Source organism: Carcharhinus amblyrhynchos, chromosome 5 (assembly GCF_965287045.1).
Source record: "Carcharhinus amblyrhynchos chromosome 5, sCarAmb.v2.hapA, whole genome shotgun sequence".
Taxonomy (NCBI): domain Eukaryota; kingdom Metazoa; phylum Chordata; class Chondrichthyes; order Carcharhiniformes; family Carcharhinidae; genus Carcharhinus; species Carcharhinus amblyrhynchos.
Genome location: NC_137328.1, coordinates 2073746 through 2091567, shown reverse-complemented (window position 1 = coordinate 2091567; position 17822 = coordinate 2073746). Strand labels below are relative to the sequence as shown.

General features: G+C 42.8%; 1 protein-coding gene across 2 annotated transcripts in view; it reads left to right on the top strand.

Annotated features, from left to right (window-relative positions):
• The window catches only part of tek (TEK tyrosine kinase, endothelial), a 76784-nt gene extending 67012 nt beyond the window's left edge, over window positions 1-9772 (top strand). For both annotated transcript variants that reach the window (XM_080188315.1, XM_080188316.1), the window contains 6 exons: window positions 961-1074; window positions 3054-3124; window positions 4653-4693; window positions 4977-5073; window positions 6608-6707; window positions 7492-9772. In XM_080188315.1, the coding sequence (XP_080044441.1) occupies window positions 961-1074; window positions 3054-3124; window positions 4653-4693; window positions 4977-5073; window positions 6608-6707; window positions 7492-7566 (498 nt within the window). In that variant the 3' untranslated portion in view covers window positions 7567-9772. The remainder of the gene's footprint in view (window positions 1-960; window positions 1075-3053; window positions 3125-4652; window positions 4694-4976; window positions 5074-6607; window positions 6708-7491) is intronic.
• The last annotated feature ends 8050 nt before the right edge of the window (window positions 9773-17822 follow it).

Sequence of the window (17822 nt, the reverse complement as noted above, 5' to 3'; positions counted from 1 at the left end):
GGAATATCTGCCACGCTGGCCCCAAGATAGGAAAATCCCACCTGAGGTCATCAGACCTTTGCATGGTTCCTGCCCCCCTCCCCCACTGTGTTTCCCATGTCGGCGAGACAGGAAAATTCTGGCCTCAGTCTCTCCAGCGATCGCAGTACTCACAGGATCGTACAGTGCAGAAGAGGCTGTTTGGCCCATCAAGTCTGCATCAACCCTTACCCAGGCTTATCCCGTAACCCTATGTATTTACCCCACTAATCCCCCTAACTGATATATCGTGGGACATTAAGGGGCAATTTAGCATGGCCAATCCACCTAACCTGAACATCTTTGGAGCATGGGAGGAAACTGGAGCACCCGGAAGAAACCCATGCAGACACGGAGAGAATGTGCAAACTCCGCACAGACAGTAACCCAAGGCCAGAATTGAACCCGGGTCCCTGGCGTTGTGAGGCAGCAGTGTTAACCACTCCATCGTGATTGGCTAACTCGTGACAGATCAGATTACATTAGGATTTTATTGCTGGTTTAGGGTCAATTCCATATCAACCAGACTTCCCAATTATTAACTGAACTCTCTGAATTCCTCAGTTCTCTGACCACATTGTTGTTCAATTGCATTAGGAGAATGCACATGAATCAAAACTGACTTCCCGCAGGGTCGTGTAGTTACAGCAGTAACATTGCAATTTTTGGGGTTCAAATTAAAATGGCACCCCTGGCCCCAAACTCAGCCCTCAGTGGTTTTTCTGGTCTCCCAATGATCTTCATCAGGACAGTGTTCTGTTCCTGGGGCCCTAGAGATTCCCACTCTGATCAACAAATCCACCTCCAGCCAATCAATCTGATTGATGCTGGTCATGGAGTAGCAGTGGGGGAGAGAGGTCAAATGTTGCAAAGCCCTGACTGCTTTTTTCCAATACACTCATAAAATATCCACCCATTGACAGCATTCTCTCATGTGTTTAGTTTATTCACAGAGATTTGGCAGCTAGAAATGTTCTTGTGGGCGACAACTACGTGGCAAAGATTGCAGATTTTGGATTGTCGAGAGGGAAAGAGGTTTATGTGAAAAAGACAATGGTGAGTGTGTGTAAAAAAAAGTAACTTGGGTGTTTCCCGATCATGTCTGTAGAATGACAGTGGGATTCATAGTGCCCGCAGCTATCTCGACCCAGAGCTCTCCAATTCCCTCCCCAAAACTCTCCACATCCCTCCCCAAAACTCTCCACATCTCTATCGTCTCAGAGGACAGTAAAGAATCAATCACATTGCTGTGAGTCTGGAGTCACATGTAGGCCAGACTGGGTAAAGATGGCAGATTTCCTTCCCTAAAGACCCATCTGGTTCACCACCACCTTCTCAAAGGCAGTTAGGGATGGACAGTAAGTGCTGGCCATGATGCCCATATCCGAGAATTATTTCAAAAAAAAATTTGTCACGTTCAGTTTTTCAGAGTAACCTTGGAAGTAACATCGGCCTTTATCCGCTCTCATGATAGAAGTGTAGTACTAGATTAGTGAACCAGATGGGTCTTTATGACAATTGATGACAATTTAGATTTATTCTAGAATACTTATTCCAGATTTATTATTGAATATAAATTTCCCCAGCTGCCTTGGTGGGATTTGAACCTTTATGTGTGTCCCAGACCATTAGCCTGGGCCTCTTGATTACTAGTCCAGTGCACCTGTAGTGCTTTTTAAAAATGTATTTATTCACAGGATGTGGGCAAGGCTGCTATTTATTGCCCATCTCTAATTGTCCTTGAGAAGAAGCTGACATCTTGAACTTCTGCAGAATCTCTTGTAGAGGTTTTGATGCAATTTGAGGTCTTGTTGGGCCATTTCAGATGGCATCTGCTGGAATCATATATTGACCAAACCGGGTAAGGACGGCAGATTTCATTTCCTCAAGGACACCAGTGATCCAGACAGGTTTTTACAACAATCCAGTGTTTTCTGGTCACCATTACAGATCATAAGAATGAGGGGCAGGAGTAGGCAATTCAGCCCCTCGAGCCTCCTCCACCATTCAGTACCATCATGGCTAATCTCATCTTGGCCTCAACTCCACCTTCCTGCCTGTTCACCATAGCCCTTCAAACCCATTACTAATTAAAAATCTGTCCTCTTCCCTAAACTTACTCTTAAAGATATCACTATTTTTATTCCAGATTTAATTAAGTGAATTCACAAATTACCCTAGTGGGATTTGAATTCATGTTTCGGATTATTATTTGGGGGAAATGGTGTCACGATGGACCAGTAATAGTCACTGGGCCAGAAATCCAGAGGCTCAGGATAGCGCCCTGGGACACACTCAAAAGTTCAAGTTTCACCAAGGCAGCCTGGGGAATTTAAATTCAATAATAAATCTGGAATAAGGATCCTGAAATAAACCTGAACTATTATCAACTGTCATAAAGACCCATCTGTGTACATTTTAGGGAAGGGAAGCTGCCATCTTTACCCGGTCTGACCTACAAGTGACTCCAGACCCAAAGCAACGTGACTGAGTTCTAACTGCCGCCCTGAAATGTTCAATTCAAGGGCAGTTAGAGATGGACAACAAATGCCGGCCAGCCAGCGACGTCCATGTCCTATGAATGAATGAAATAAATAAATACCCTAATAGGATGGTGAGCTGCCTGCCTTCTCCAAGGCTGCACCAAGGTCATTCAGAATAAATCTGGAGTCACTTTCCATCCACTATTCCCTATTAGTGGGAATTGGAAGCAATTCCTATTAGATTATTCCCCCAATATCATGAAAATGGATAAAGGCTGATGTTACTTTCAAGACTATTCTAAAAAATTGAACGTAACAAATATTCTTAATAGCCAATGTAGATGAATCTTAAGGGTCATCCAGACACGAAACATTGGCTCCATTCTCTCTCCACAGATACTATTGGACCTGCTGAGATTTTCCAGCATTTTTTTGTTGTGTTAGGGCAAGGTCTTGACAGATATTGTTGTTACTTTTCATTTATTTGCAATAGAACATTAATGTTTATACCATTGTGGCCATCTAACTTTCCCCACTACTGTCTTTCCATAGGGGAGGTTGCCAGTCCGATGGATGGCCATTGAGTCGCTGAACTACAGTGTTTATACGACTAACAGTGATGTGTAAGTTCCTTCCTTTACAATGAGCCAATAATTGAATTGATTGATACCCTCTAGATCTGAAAGACTGAGAGGTGACGTCATTGAAACAAATAAAATTCTTTGACGATTGGACGAAATGGATGCTGAGAGGTTTTATCCCCCACTGGTAGAAGGAGTTGAGAACATGGGCTCACAGTCACAGCAGATGGGGCAGGCTATTTATGACTGAGCTGAAGAGAAACTTCTTCACTCAAGAGGGTTGTGAATCTTTGGAACTGTTCCATTCGTTCACAGTTGTGAATGCTCAGTCATCAATTATATTCAGGATGAAGATCGGTAGGGCTTTGGATTCGAAGGGAGTTAGGGATTTTGGGATAGTGCAGGAATGTAGCAATATGTAGAAGATCAGCCATCATCATATTGAATCGAGGAACAGGCTTGAGAAGCTGTATAGCCAACACCTGCTCCTGTTTCTTGTGTTTTTTTCATGGCATGATCTCTAATCTGGCAATAAATTTGCAAATGCATGAAGAAGGACAAATGTAGAAGGTTAAAGTCCACCAGGTTTATCTAGAATCATGAGCTTTTGGAGCGCTGCTCCTTCCTCAGGTGAATGGCCCACTCACCTGATGAAGGAGCAGTGCTCCGAAAGCTCGTGACTCCAAATAAACCTTTTGGCCTTTAACCTGGTGTGAGACTTCTTACTGTGCCCACCCCAGCCAGCACTTCCACATCACAAGTCAGCAATGAGGGATTGAAAGAACTGTTACATTTGTGCAATAAAGTGGGACTTGACTGAGGCTGGGATTTAATTAGATTATTGAGGCAAAGTTGAGGAATTTATTTCACAGCTGGCTGCACTTTACTTGATGTGGGAGTGTGTGTAGTACTGATACTCGGTGACAGAAAGAATTTCCCACCATTGTATCCCTCATCCTGTTAATATTTTAAAAAAAAGGAATGCCTAAAAGGATGAACTGAACACTAGCCAGACTCTTAACTGTCAACAATGATAGACCTCACTATCTTTCAACTAATTCAAAACTGGCATCGATAGAGACGTGGGAATAGATTCCCCTGTTGGGTTATGTGACTTAAGATAAGCAAAGTGGCCAGGAAGGGATTTGTTAAGCAGCAGTGTTGGCTTTGAAAGCAGCATGGCACTTTCCACTTCATTGACATGAATCACACAAGTAGTGGAGTCAGTGTTCCCCTTCACTACCTGGGGAAGAATCTCACAGATTGCCCAGATTCTTATTAAATTAGTTTGACAAAATACAGACAGTCTTTGCTTCAGATTACTGCCCAGAAAATGATATCAAATCCACCTCAATGTGTTGAAAAAATACATTTATTTGTCTGAGTTTGCATGAGGATTATTTGCCACAGGGGCTGATTATTTCCTTAGATGTTTGTTAAGAATTTAAGTTGTTTATTTATATGGCCCCAGTTTATATAGTTACATAGAGTTATGAAATAATGAATCATTTATGAATATGCTTGCAAGATGTTACAGAAATATCTCTCATTCATTGAATGTTTTCTGTAGATGGTCGTATGGAGTTCTCTTGTGGGAGATTGTTAGTCTAGGTAAGTAACGCCATTTCAACCATTCCCTTATTTCTGTAATATTTGGGAGACACATTACGTGCCCACTGCCAGGTTTCCTTGACCATCAGTCTTGGTGGAGAACATGACGAGTGAGCGTGTGATGGACTGATGTGTAATGGGGAGCTAATTTAGTATTGCCTATGCTGCAGTAAATAATTGACAGGAAGTGTTAATGGAATGTGTTAGCACTACATGGTTAGTTTGGTGAATGGTTGCATTGAGGAGGCGAATAACATTCTTGTGTTCTGACTCTTGTGATTAGGAGGCACTCCCTATTGTGGGATGACCTGTGCTGAACTTTATGAGAAATTGCCCCTTGGGTACAGGATGGAAAAACCACTCAACTGTGTTGATGAAGTGTAAGTTTCTGAAAACCTTTACAATTGGTTCATCTGGAACTACTTCTGCTCTCTTAATGCTGAAACCACGCATCTTTTAGAGAATGTAACTCTTTTTAAACTATTTATTATAGAATAAATGAAAATGCTCTGGTTGATCTTTAATTTATTTTTTGATTTGAAAACTGGGAAGGTAGTGGAGATTGAAAACCTTACAACTATTAAACAAAAGGATGAGCATTTGAAATGTCATAACATTCAAAGTGATAGAACAACTGCAGGAAAATGAGATTAGTGCATCTTTAGTGGTAGTTATTGTCGATGCAGACTCGATGGGCCGAAAGGCCTTTCCTGCACAGTCTGACTCCGTGGGCAGGATTTTCCAGCTGCACTCACCCCAAAGCTGGAAAATTCCACCCGAGGTCTGTGTCCCGCCTGCTATGATTCCCACAATGGGTGGGATGGCAAACTTCTGCCCCATGATACTATCTCTAAGACTGTGTGTATTTATCCACTGAGGGGTGAATTTCTATAAATTTGTCCCAATCGCATGTTTTAACTTCAGTAGATGTCCATGTAAAGCAGCAGCCATTCCACTGTTTCTCTGGGAGATTCACTGATCTGCTCCTGAAGGAGACTCCAGATGGTCAACTCATGTGTTCTCAACAAACTCCAAGGACAGGAGCATCCTTGTGACAGCACCTGCCCCCAGCCCCCCATGCACTTGCTTTCATTTTAAATCTGATTTCCTATCTTGCAGGATCATTTTTCTATTTTTCTCCTTTCCAACCAACCCTTGCCAGCACCCTCTGTAAAGATAAGTTGGGTGAAACTCCCTCAGACCATGCTGGATTCTGGTCACGAGAATGAGGAAGATTAGCAGGCCTGGGCTTGTGGTGATATTTTTCAAACAGTGTGAAGCTTCTGCTCTTTGTTCTGACTGACTTTTCATTAAAAAACTTCCATTGTACCTGTGAAGCATTGAAGTAAATTTACAGCCTGGTTAGTATTTCCTTTAGAGAGCTTGATAAGAACGTGTTTTTTTTTTGAATGGATTGATCAATTTTCTAGTCTCTTTTTCATCTTGTCTCCAGTGTACAAGAATCAGGAGTTGGCCTGACTGGACTAACGCAGAAACACCCATTCCAGCCCAACTGGTCCAATTTTGATGTTCCACTTTAGCCTCATCCTAAACCCCCCTCTATTCATCCACCCTCCCTCCCCCCCCTCCCCACACCCCACCCACTGCCCCTTCAGCTCATCATATCAGTAGATCCTTCTATTCTTTTCCATGTCCTGTGTTTATCCAGCTTCCCCTCAAATATTTCTCTGCAATTCAACGCTACCACCTGCTATGGTCACAAATTTCACATTCTCAGTGCTTTCTGGCCAAAGAGGTTTCTCCTGGATTCCTCTATTGAATTTATTGGTGACTATTTTATACTGGTTAATTATTGGAAGAGATGATGCAGTTTTAACTTTACATTCAACCCAAAGTGTGAATGTGTTTGTAATAATGCACGTTGTCATACACAATGATATTTAATTCTTTCAGATATGAGTTAATGCTACAGTGCTGGCGTGAGAAGCCTTATGAAAGACCAACATTCGCTCAAATACTGGTGTCCCTCAATAGGATGCTCGAGGAGAGGAAGGTAAGCCTGAAGAGATTGGTTGCGATATTCCATGAATTCTCACTTCCAGAGAGGAATTGCACTCAGTGGAACTCCAGGCTGGCCAACTGAGGTTGCAATTCTCAACCCTTACCTCAGAATGCGTAGAATCAGAGAATTACTCAACACAGAAGGAGGCCAATTGGCCCATCCAGTCTGTGCCAGCTCTTCAAAAGAACTATCAAACTGGTTCAACACCCTGTGCTCTTCTCCATAGCACTGTATTTTTGAATCTTCTTTAACCACCCCTTCGGGAGAGTAAGAAGTCTCACAACACCAGGTTAAAGTCCAACAGGTTTAATTGTTCGCAAATAAACCCATTGGGCTTTAACCTGGTATTGTGAGGGTTCTTACTGTGCCCACCCCAGTCTAACACTGGCATCTTCACATCATGGCTTTCAGGCAGCACAGATCATTACAAACTGCTGTACAAAATAATTACCCTCATCTCCCCCAACCCACCCTCCATCCCTGTTTCTTTTGTACATTATCTTAAATCTGCGTGCTCCGGTTCCTTCTACCAATGAAAACAGTTTACAAACAGTTTATCCCCGTTTACACGTAAACCATTCATCGCTTTAAACATCACCGCTGGCAAATCCTCCCTTCACCTTCTCTGCTCCAAAAACAATCCCAGCTCACACTTACATCAAGACTGTTCGACTTTTGAAAGTGGTGGCCCACGCTTGCTCCTTAATGTGCTCTTCTCCTTTGGAGCTAGTCGAGCAGGATCCTTGACACGTGTGGTTTATGTCCATTCATTTAGACCTACGTGAACACAACACTGTTCGAGAAATTCACCTACGCAGGCATCGACTGCTCCGCTGAAGAAGCCGGGTGAGGATTTCTGCAGAGAACGATAATCGTGAAGAAATTGTGTTTTGTAAACTTTTGTAAAATACAGAATGGCCAACACATACAATGTACCATAAGCATATTATTTTTGTGGAAATATGGAAGTGATTGTTTGGCTAAGGATTACTGATAAAAGTAAGTTCACAAAGAGCAAGTATCACCAGCAGTCGTAGTTTTCAAAATGGATTAGAAATCATTATTGTTAGTTTTATGTGCTTTTAGAATTTTTGAGATTGTACAACTTCAGTGACCTGACCAGAGATCTGCTTGGAATATTCATATCAATAAAGATATTCTTTAATCTAAAAGTATTTCAGCTTTAACGCCATGTGTGCTTTACTCTTTTAAACACACGCTGAAGTCAGAAGCAATGGTGAAATCAGATTATCTCCTGAGTTCAACATTGAGATTATCTTGTAGAATGTCGGGCTCAAATATTTGCATTTGCATCTGAAATTTCTCCCCATTTCACTTTAACAAAGATTTCAGTCTGCCTATTTCCTTTTAAAGTGGCAGTGAGTGAAATTTAAATGAATATGTTAAGTAACTATTTATTATCCTGCGTTATAATCTTAAAGCATCAAGGGGAAAAAAATCAAAAGGATGAGATAAGTAAACAAATGGAGGTCAAAATTAACTTGAGGGAAGGAGAAACTTGCATTTTTATAGCGCCTATTGTCAGGCAGTCAGGAATCCCTATGGTGTTTATCGGCCAATTAAATACTCTTGGAAGTGCAGCGCCTGTTGTAATATAGGTTCTGCAGCAGCCAATTTGCATGTTTTACGCTGGCAGCAATCTGATAATGATCTAAAGATCAGTTTTAGTCATGTTGTTTAAGGGAAGAATATTGGCACAGGGACATCAGAGAGAACCCTAAAAAGAGTACTTTTTGAATAGTGCCATGGGATCTCTACTGCCTACCTGAAGGATGAAGATTAAGTTTAATAGCGCATCCAAAAGATGATGCTTTGTAATTTTTTTAATTTGTTCATTGGCTGTCACTGGCTGGGCCAGCATTTGTTGTTCATCCCTAGGGGCATTTAAGAGTCAAACACATTGCTGTGGCTCTGGAATCACATGTAGGCCAGACCAGGCAAGGACAATATATTTCCCTCCCTGAAGGACATTTGTGAACCAGTTGGGATCTTACGACAATTGACAACGATCATCATTTTGACTTTTAATTCCAGTTTTGTATCCAATTCCAATTTCACCATCTGGTGAGATTCAAACCCAAGTCTCCAGAGCATTACCCTGCTTCTCTGGATTACTATTCCAGCTACAATAAAACTACTCCAACACCGCTTCAGAAATTGGAGTTGTTAACTCGTTAAACTGAGCCTTTGCTGTTAGTGTCTATGATGGAGTTGGGTGAGATTTTAGCGAGAGTATTGGGTTGATTCAAACCCTGTGTGATGGAAATGTATAGTATTTAAATCTGAGATATCTCCGTGTCTGACAGTTATCATTTTGTATATAGTTCTTGGAGACTCCATGTTAGCCCTGAGTAAGAAAAAGTGTCCTTTGTAGCTGGACTTGTTGAGTGGTTTTAATTATAAGGATTGAGGTTTATTTTGGAAACCAATCAAATGCCTAAACTACTTTTTAAAGTTTGTAGCAACTTCCAGATTGAGGGTCAGAGTTAACATTGAGAAGTGAGAATCAGCCACATTTCTGAACTGATTAGCACTGGGATATTTGTATCCCGTGTTTATTAAATGCCTTTTGCTATTTTCAGAGTCTGTGAATTTCTACCCTTTTGTTAATCCAGCTAATACTGCCATCCTCATGTAATTTGGATTTTGTGTAAAAGAAAATTGCATTGAATGTTTGACTTTGTGAAACAGGCCCGTTTGATTGCAGTTGCAGCGGTTTATTAATGCTAGCATAGTCGTATATACTCAAACGGTATTATTTTTAATCTGCTTTCTTGATTATTGTATCAATATTTGAGAGTCAGCCTTCCTGCATGCATGCGTAATATTTACAACAACTTGTCAACAATTCCTGAGTTACAAGCTGCATGGAAATTTTAGCTGAAAGCTAATTTAGGCAGAGAGATTATTCCAGTGTGTTACTTGTTAATCATTGGTTCCAGCTTCCTTGGAATTCTGCTGGATTTGATCAATCTCCTGCAAGAACTTTGTAAAATTTTTTTTGAAAAGTAAATAAATGTCTCCTTGTTTTTACACACACTGTATTTCATCCCTCTGTATCCATTTAATTTATTTTGTTAGGAAAAAAGTACTGAGTTAAGTGCAGGCAAAAGTTTTTTAAAAAAAAACTAGACACCAAAAGAGACAGAACAAAGTTGTCAGGATTGCGAGTCAGTCTTGCTGAAAGTACTGACTACAATCCCAAATCTCAGTAACAGAGATTCAGCCTTAGAGCCTGTGCAAATTGAATTCACAATGTATTTGAAAATCTCTTTTCCATCGCTTTTTCAGGAAGAGAATTCCAAAGACTCTCAACTCTCAGAATTTTTGTTGCCTCAACTCTGTTTTAAATGGGTGACCCCTTATTTTCAAATAGTGACGCCCTAGTTCTAGATTCTCCCACAGGAGGAAATATCCTCTGCACATCCACCCTTTTCAGACCCCTCAGGGTCTATGTTTTAATCAACCGACCCGTCACAGAATGAACTCACCTTCTACGTTCGCGATCACGGTGCTGTGGATAGGATCTGCCTTCGGGCCAAGAACTGATGGGACAGGCTGAGGCCATTCGGCTCCTTTACCCTGCCAGATGTGATTCAATGACATCATAGCTGATTTGATTGTGTCTTTGCTCCACATTCCTGCCTACCCCCACCGATATCCTGTGATAAGCTGGTTGAATGAGCCAACTGCTTGTCCTGCTGCCCTGTGGGAGGTGAGGTACAGGAATCATTAATGTACACGGCGAGGTACAGACAGAGCAGGACAGTATTCACAGTTCAGCAATCCTGGAACAGACGTTGCAGCAAACACACTACCCTGGTGTAATAATAAAACAGAGATTTGAGAATTACCAAACAGCCTAAGGGAAGAATTGTGGCATTTCATGTGATATCCCCAATCTGTGAAAAATGGTATTATTTTTCAATAGAGGGTTAGATATGATCAGATAGTCTGGGAAAGCATTTTGTGCTTTTGAACGTTTTTCAGTCTGTATAATTCAACCGACTAGCATCATGTGAGTGTTCTTCCAGTTCTGCTCTCTTTAATCGCTGTCATTGGTGGCTATGTATTCAGCTGCCTTGGGTCTAAGCTTCTGAATTCCCTCCTTAAACTTTTCTCACTTTCCTCCTTTTAAGATGCTTCTTAAAACCTCTTAGAACATAGAACACTACAGCACAAACAGGCCCTTCGGCCCACGAGTTGCACCAAACACATCAACACCTACCAATCTATAACCCCCAATCTCATTAAACCCCATATACTCATCCAGAAGTCTTTTAAAAGACCCCAGCGAGTTCGCCTCCACCACCACTGACGGCAGCCGATTCCATTCACTCACCACCCTCTGAGTGAAAAACTTACCCCTAACATCACTTCTGTACTTTCCTCCCTGCACCTTAAATCTGTGTCCTCTCGTAGCAACCATTTCAACCCGGGGAAATAGCCTCTGAGAATCCACTCTATCTATTCCTCTCAACATTTTATAAACCTCTATCAGGTCGCCTCTCAACCTTCGTCTCTCCAGGGAGAAGAGTCCCAGCTCCCTCAACCTATCTTCATAAGGCATGCCTCCCAATCCAGGCAACATCCTTGTAAATCTCCTCTGTACCCTTTCAATAGCTTCTACGTCTTTCCTATAGTGAGGCGACCAGAACTGCGCACAGTACTCCAAATGAGGCCTGACAAGGGTCTTGTAAAGTTGCAAATTTGGCTCACTATCTGTCCTGATGTCTCCTTGTGTGGCTCAGTCTCAAATGTGGATCAATAACGCTCTCATGAAGTACCTCTGGGCCATTTTGTTAGCTTTGGCGCTAGGCAGGTGCAGGTTGTTGTTGGCGGGATAAATTGTGTCCCGCCCATCCTTGAGAAGCAGACAATCTCTTTCATTTCTCCAAACAGGGCAAAGTTTCACAAACAGCAGAGCTTTGTACAAGGAACAGGCTGTCAGGAGCAGAAAGGATGGTGGGTTACAGAGTCAGAACACAAACAGGAAAGAAGCTTGAAGCTGCCAAACAATTGGAGGAAGAGCAGAGACTGTAAGGGAACTAGCAGCAGCCACCCTCGCCCACCCTTCCCCCACCTCTCACCTTGTAACACAGGAATCAATACTTCGCTGATGACTCAGGCCTTCTCAGTTAGTTCAGTGGGAGCAGAGTTGACGAATGACACTGTGCCACTCGGGCAGGAAGAGCCATCCAGGATTCCTACTCTCTGTTTAGCGAGGTCTGCAGAAGGAGTGCTCTCACGCGAGTGAGGACAAGGTTGACCACCGCACGTAAACACTGGGCGTTTGGCTGTGGCACAACTGCTGGAAAGAAGTCTCACAACACCAGGTTAAAGTGGAACTTCTTACAACTGCTGGTAACCAGGCAATCATAATCCAAGCAAAGGGGTGGGAAACGGGAAGCCAATTTGAGAGAAGGGACTGCAAGAGAAATGAAAAATGGCATTAGAACACAGAACATTCCAGCGCAGTACAGGCCCTTCAGCCCTCGATGTCGCACCGACCAGTGGAACCAATCTAATGACCCTCTAACCTAAACTATTCCAATGTTATCCACATGCCTATCCACTGACCATTTGAACGCCCTTAAAGTTGGCGAGTCCACAACTGCTGCAGACAGGGCATTCCACGCCCTTACTACCCTCTGAGTAAAGAACCTACCTCTGACATCTGTCCTATAATTACCACCCCTTAATTTAAAGCTATGTCCCCTCGTGTTAGCCATCACCATCCGAGGAAAAAGGATCTCACTATCCACCCTATCTAAATGTGGATGTGCCGGCGTTGGACTGGGGTAAACACAGTAAAAAGTCTGACAACACCAGGTTTTAGTCCAACCGATTTATTTGATAGTAAACACACAAGCTTTCGGGTTAGTCCCTTCATCAGGTGAATGGAGTGTTCTGGCCTCAGACAGAGCATATAAAGCACAGACAGTTTACAGATTACTGATTAGAATGCACTGTCTGTGCTTTATATGCTCTGAGGCCAGAACTCTCCATTCACCTGACGAAGGGACTAACCCGAAAGCTTGTGTGTTTACTATCAAATAAATCGGTTGGACTAAAACCTGGTGTTGTCAGGCTTTTTACTATGTTCACCCTATCTAACCCTCTGATCATACAAAGAACAAAACAGCCCGGGAAACAGGCCCTTCAGCCCAACGAGCCCACGCCGCCATTTTAACACTGCCAGTCCCCCCCTCCACCCATGACCCTTATCTATTGTTTTATGGCCATCCACACTGAGGGAAACTAATTTAGGGACAATTTATTACTGCTAATCAGCCTAATAGCACATCTTTGGGGTGTGGGAGAAAACCAGAGCACCCGGAGAAAACCCACGCAAGCACGGGGAGAATGCGCAAACTCCCACAGACACTGGCCCAAATCCATGTGTCTGCACAGCAAAGTGATAGTCACTGAGCTGTTGTGTTGCCCAGTATCTGGTCCAATTTAGGCACATACTAATGACATGAAGCACTAGGCTATTCTCGAACAACCAAGAGCAGCCCAAGTACGACCCATCGCGTGTATGCCCCTCGTTGGACACAAGGCGGACCGACTTAAAACCTGTGAATGAAAAAAACATTATTATTGTACCATATCCATTTGCCTTACCAGGGATGCCCCAATGCTAATGGCCCTTATTTAAAACAATCTGCTATATCCACCCATCTCCAATCCACTCATGTGCCTGTCTAAGTTACTCTTAAACAACTCTAGCGTGCTTGCCTCCACCACCTTACTTGGCAGAGCATTCCATACCCCCACTACCCTCTGTGTGAAAAACCTCCCTCTAATATCTGTGTTGTACCTCTTCCCCCCCTCACCTTAAGCCCATGGCCTCTTGTCCTATGTGTCTCTATCATAGGAAATAGCTTACCTCTGTTTACTCTATCTATACATTTCATAATCTTCTATACCTCTATTAGATCCCCCTCAGTCGCTGCCTTTCAAGGGAAAAGAGCCCCAATTTCTTCAATCTTTCCTCATAGCCCAGTCCTTCCATACCAGGCAACATCCTGGTAAACCTCCTCTGCACTCTCTCCAGAGTCTCCACGTCCTTCTGGTAGTAAGGCAACCAGAACTGGACACATTACTCTAAATGCAGCCTAACCAACGTTCTGTACAACTGCAACATTAGACTCCAGCTCTTATATTCTATATCCCTTCCTATAAAGGCTAACATACCATAGGCTTTCTTCACCACACTCTCCACTTGCACTGCCACCTTCAAAGACTTGTGCACTTGCACCCCCAGGTCTCGCTGCGATTCTATACTCCTTATGGGCTTACTCTTTATCATATAACTCCCCCCTACATTATTCCAGCCAAAATGCATCACCTCACATTTATCCGGATTAAACTCCATTTGCCACGTATCTGCCCAATCAACCAGCCTATCAATATCCCGTTGTATTGCCAGACACTGCCCGCCAATCCAGCCATCTTGGTGTCATCAGCAAATTTGCTGATCACACCATCTACTCCCTCTTCTAAATCATTTATATACACTACAAAGAGAAGAGGTCCCAGTACCGAGCCCTGCGGCACACCACTAGTGACAGACCTCCAGCTAGAAAAGGACCCCTCCACTACTACTCTGACTCCTCTTTGCAAGCCAGTTCTCTACCCATCTAGATACCTGGCCACATATCCCACGAGCTTTAATCTTCTCTACCAACCTACCACGAGGGACTTTGTCAAACGTCTTACTGAAATCCATATAGACGACATCAACGGCTCGTCCTTCGTCGACCGTCTTTGTCACCTCCTCAAAGAATTCTACCAGATTCGTAAGGCAAGACTTCCCCTTTACAAAGCCATGCTGTGTATCCTTAATCAGATCTCTTTACTGACTACCCCATTCCCAATTTTTCACCTTGTTCTTCCTCTGCTGAAGATGGTTTATGTTGGGATTTGGATTGGTAATGCCAGCTAGGAGGTATTGTGGCACAATGGTAGCTTCCCTACCTCTAGGCCAGAAGCTCTGGGTTCAAGTGCCCCTTCACGCTATAGAAGTTGTGTCCAGACAGGTGCTAAGACTGGGAAGGATTCCTGGCCATCCATAGTGCTGATGACAAGAGAAAACCACAGCAGTGCTTCACCAGGAGATATGGGGATCAAACAGGGAAATGGAGTTGAAACTCATGACCATATGACCAAACTCAAGACCGATGGAGCTTATGGTCTTTTTCTGCTCCTATTTCTTTCTTCTTAGTTTAAATCACATTAGTGCTTCAATATGTTTACATGATTACACTCAATGGCCAGAATTTTTTAGCCATTCACACCCCACTGCCACCGCAGCGAGGATGGAGAATTTGGCACTCAACCAAATCTCCATTCACTGCAGTGGGACTGGAAAATCCCACTGGCATGAATGGCTGTAAAATTCTGGCCAATATCTTTTTGGGGTAAGCTCCCCAAAAGCCATCAGTGCTGACCGGCAAAACAAAAGTCAAAAGTATTTCTCCCAAAAGATCAAAAAATGTGAACAACAAAACTTCAAATTTGTTTGAGAAATCATCTCTATAATATAAAATGCTTTAGTTTACATCTTCATAATCATTAGGGGAGGCACAGTGGTTAGCACTGCTGCCTTCCAGTGCCAGGGACCCAGGTTTGATTCCCGGCTTGGGTCACTGCCTGTGCGGAATTTGTATGTTCTCCCCGTGTCTGTGTGGGTTTCCTCCCCCAGTCCAAAAGACATGCTGGTTCAGCGGATTGGCCATGCTAAATTCACCCTCAGTGTACCCAAACAGGTGCCAGAGTGTGGCACTAGGGGATTTTCACAATAACTTCATTGCAGTGTTAACGTTAGCCTACTTGTGACTAATAAGTAAACTTTTCAAGTTCCTTAACATTCATCACCTTTCTTATTATCTTTATTTGGAAATTTAATTCCACAACTTTGTGATTCTTCAGTTTCCCAAATCTTTGGGCAGATCCATCTCCATCTCTGAATCAATCTCCTTGCTAGCTCCAAAAACCAAATTCAATTTGAATCCGATTCGTGCTCCCCACAAGAGAGAGAAACAAGATCCAAGCTGACAAGATGAGGCATTGCACCTGATCTTGGGCTTAATCTTAGCCAAAAGGCCAAGAAGAAGTGGACTCTCAGAATCCCTACAGTGCAGAAGGTTTCGGCCGTTGAGTTTGCACCAACTCTCCCTCTGCCCTACCCCATGAACCTACATATTTACCATGACTAATCCATCTAACCTGCACGTTTTAGGACAGTAAAGGACAATTTAACATGGCTAATTCATCTAACCTGCACAACTTTTGATTGTGGGAGGAAACCGGAGCACTGGGAAGAAACTCAGGCATGAGGAAGAACATGCAAACTCCACAAACACACCAACCCGTGGCCAGAATCAGCCCTGCTGGGTATGTGATTTTGACCCTGATGCTGTCTTGAGTAAATATTCAACAGTAAACGTGGACAATAGAGCTTCCCTCACACTGAGATGATGGAGACGCGATCATGTTTCTGCTTGGTTTCAAACCAAGGACCTTTTGCATGTAAAGCATACAGTATAACCACTATACTACAGAAACATCCCATCTTTTGATGCCAGTTATTGATATGGATTTTTCATTTTGTTCAAACATGCCTTGGGGGCAATGCATTGATAATCTAAAGGTCCCTGGACATGGAAATCACAATCATGAGGGAGAAATACAGGAGAAATGAGGAATATGAAGAAAGGATTGTGAGAGATGGAAATGAATGGAAGAGGGAGAAAAACTTACTTACCTCAATTAATCGCCTCTCATTTTTCTAAGCCACAGCGAGTTGGGGCGGCACAGTGGTCAGCACTGCTGCCTCTCAACACCAGGGACCAGGGTTCAATTTCCAGCTTGGGTCACTGTCTGGAGTTTGCACATTTTCCCCGATTCTGCGTGGGTTTCCTCTGGATGCTCTCTGAAAGACATGCTGGTTAGGTGGACTGATCCAAGTAGGTACTGGACTGTGGCAACTGGAGGAAATTACACAGTAACTTCACTGCAGTGTTAATGTAAACCTTACTTGTGACAAATAAACTTTGATTATGGGCCTAAACTGCCCAATCTCTCTTTGTAACATGAACCCCTCATCTCTGGAATCAATCTACTGAATCTGCAACTACATTCTCCCTCAAGGGAACCAAAACTGTACACAATATTCTAAGTGCCCGCGTACTGCTGCCTTCTTCCAGCACGATCATCTTGAAAACATTTCAAAAGATCTTTTGAAACATGCCAAAATGCACATGTACAGAGCAGAATAGACTCAGCTGTCAAGACCTCACATTTGATGTTAGGAGTCAAAGCTGGTGTTGAGAAATGACTACAAAAGAGTTTTTCTAACGTGACATCACCTCAACCACAGACTGGAACGTGCAGTTGATAAAACTTTGGAAGTCACCTGGGGTACAAATTACTTTCAGGCTTTTCTGGACGCAGAACAATAGTTGTACAGAGTGTACCGAGATACAGAAAATGATTGAGAGAGAAGCGAATGAGTGGGAGAGGCAGAAAAATAAAACAAAGTAGTAACTGGAAAGAGAAACAGCTGGCTGTATTGTCAATTAATTATCTGCACAGCATCACACACACAGGTATCTGTAAACTAAATATATACACGTGTTTGTGGGATGGTGAATATTCTAGGTGCTTACTCCCTGATGCTTTGTACAGTAGCAGCAATAAATGCCATTTGCCTTCCTTATTACCTGCATACTAGCTTGTTTTGCAACATCTTTTTCTTCAACAGCTAATTCTCCAGAACATTTACATGGAATGAAAAAATTACACCTGCAATGGAGACCAAATGGAACCCCCACATCAGATAGAGCTTAATCTGACCTCAGTTACCTGTCCTGAGAAAGTAAATTCACCTGTGCACTCATAGATCTATAACCCTTAATGTCACAAAAGGTTTTTACCGTTGCAACAAGCTAACAATAATTATTGAGTCATGGAACATTGGCCACAATGAGGTTTCTTTCATCCCCTAAGAAATGCCTGATAGGAGCATTATGAATTTGAAATGATTGCTCCTAAACATCAAATATGGTGATTGTCTAA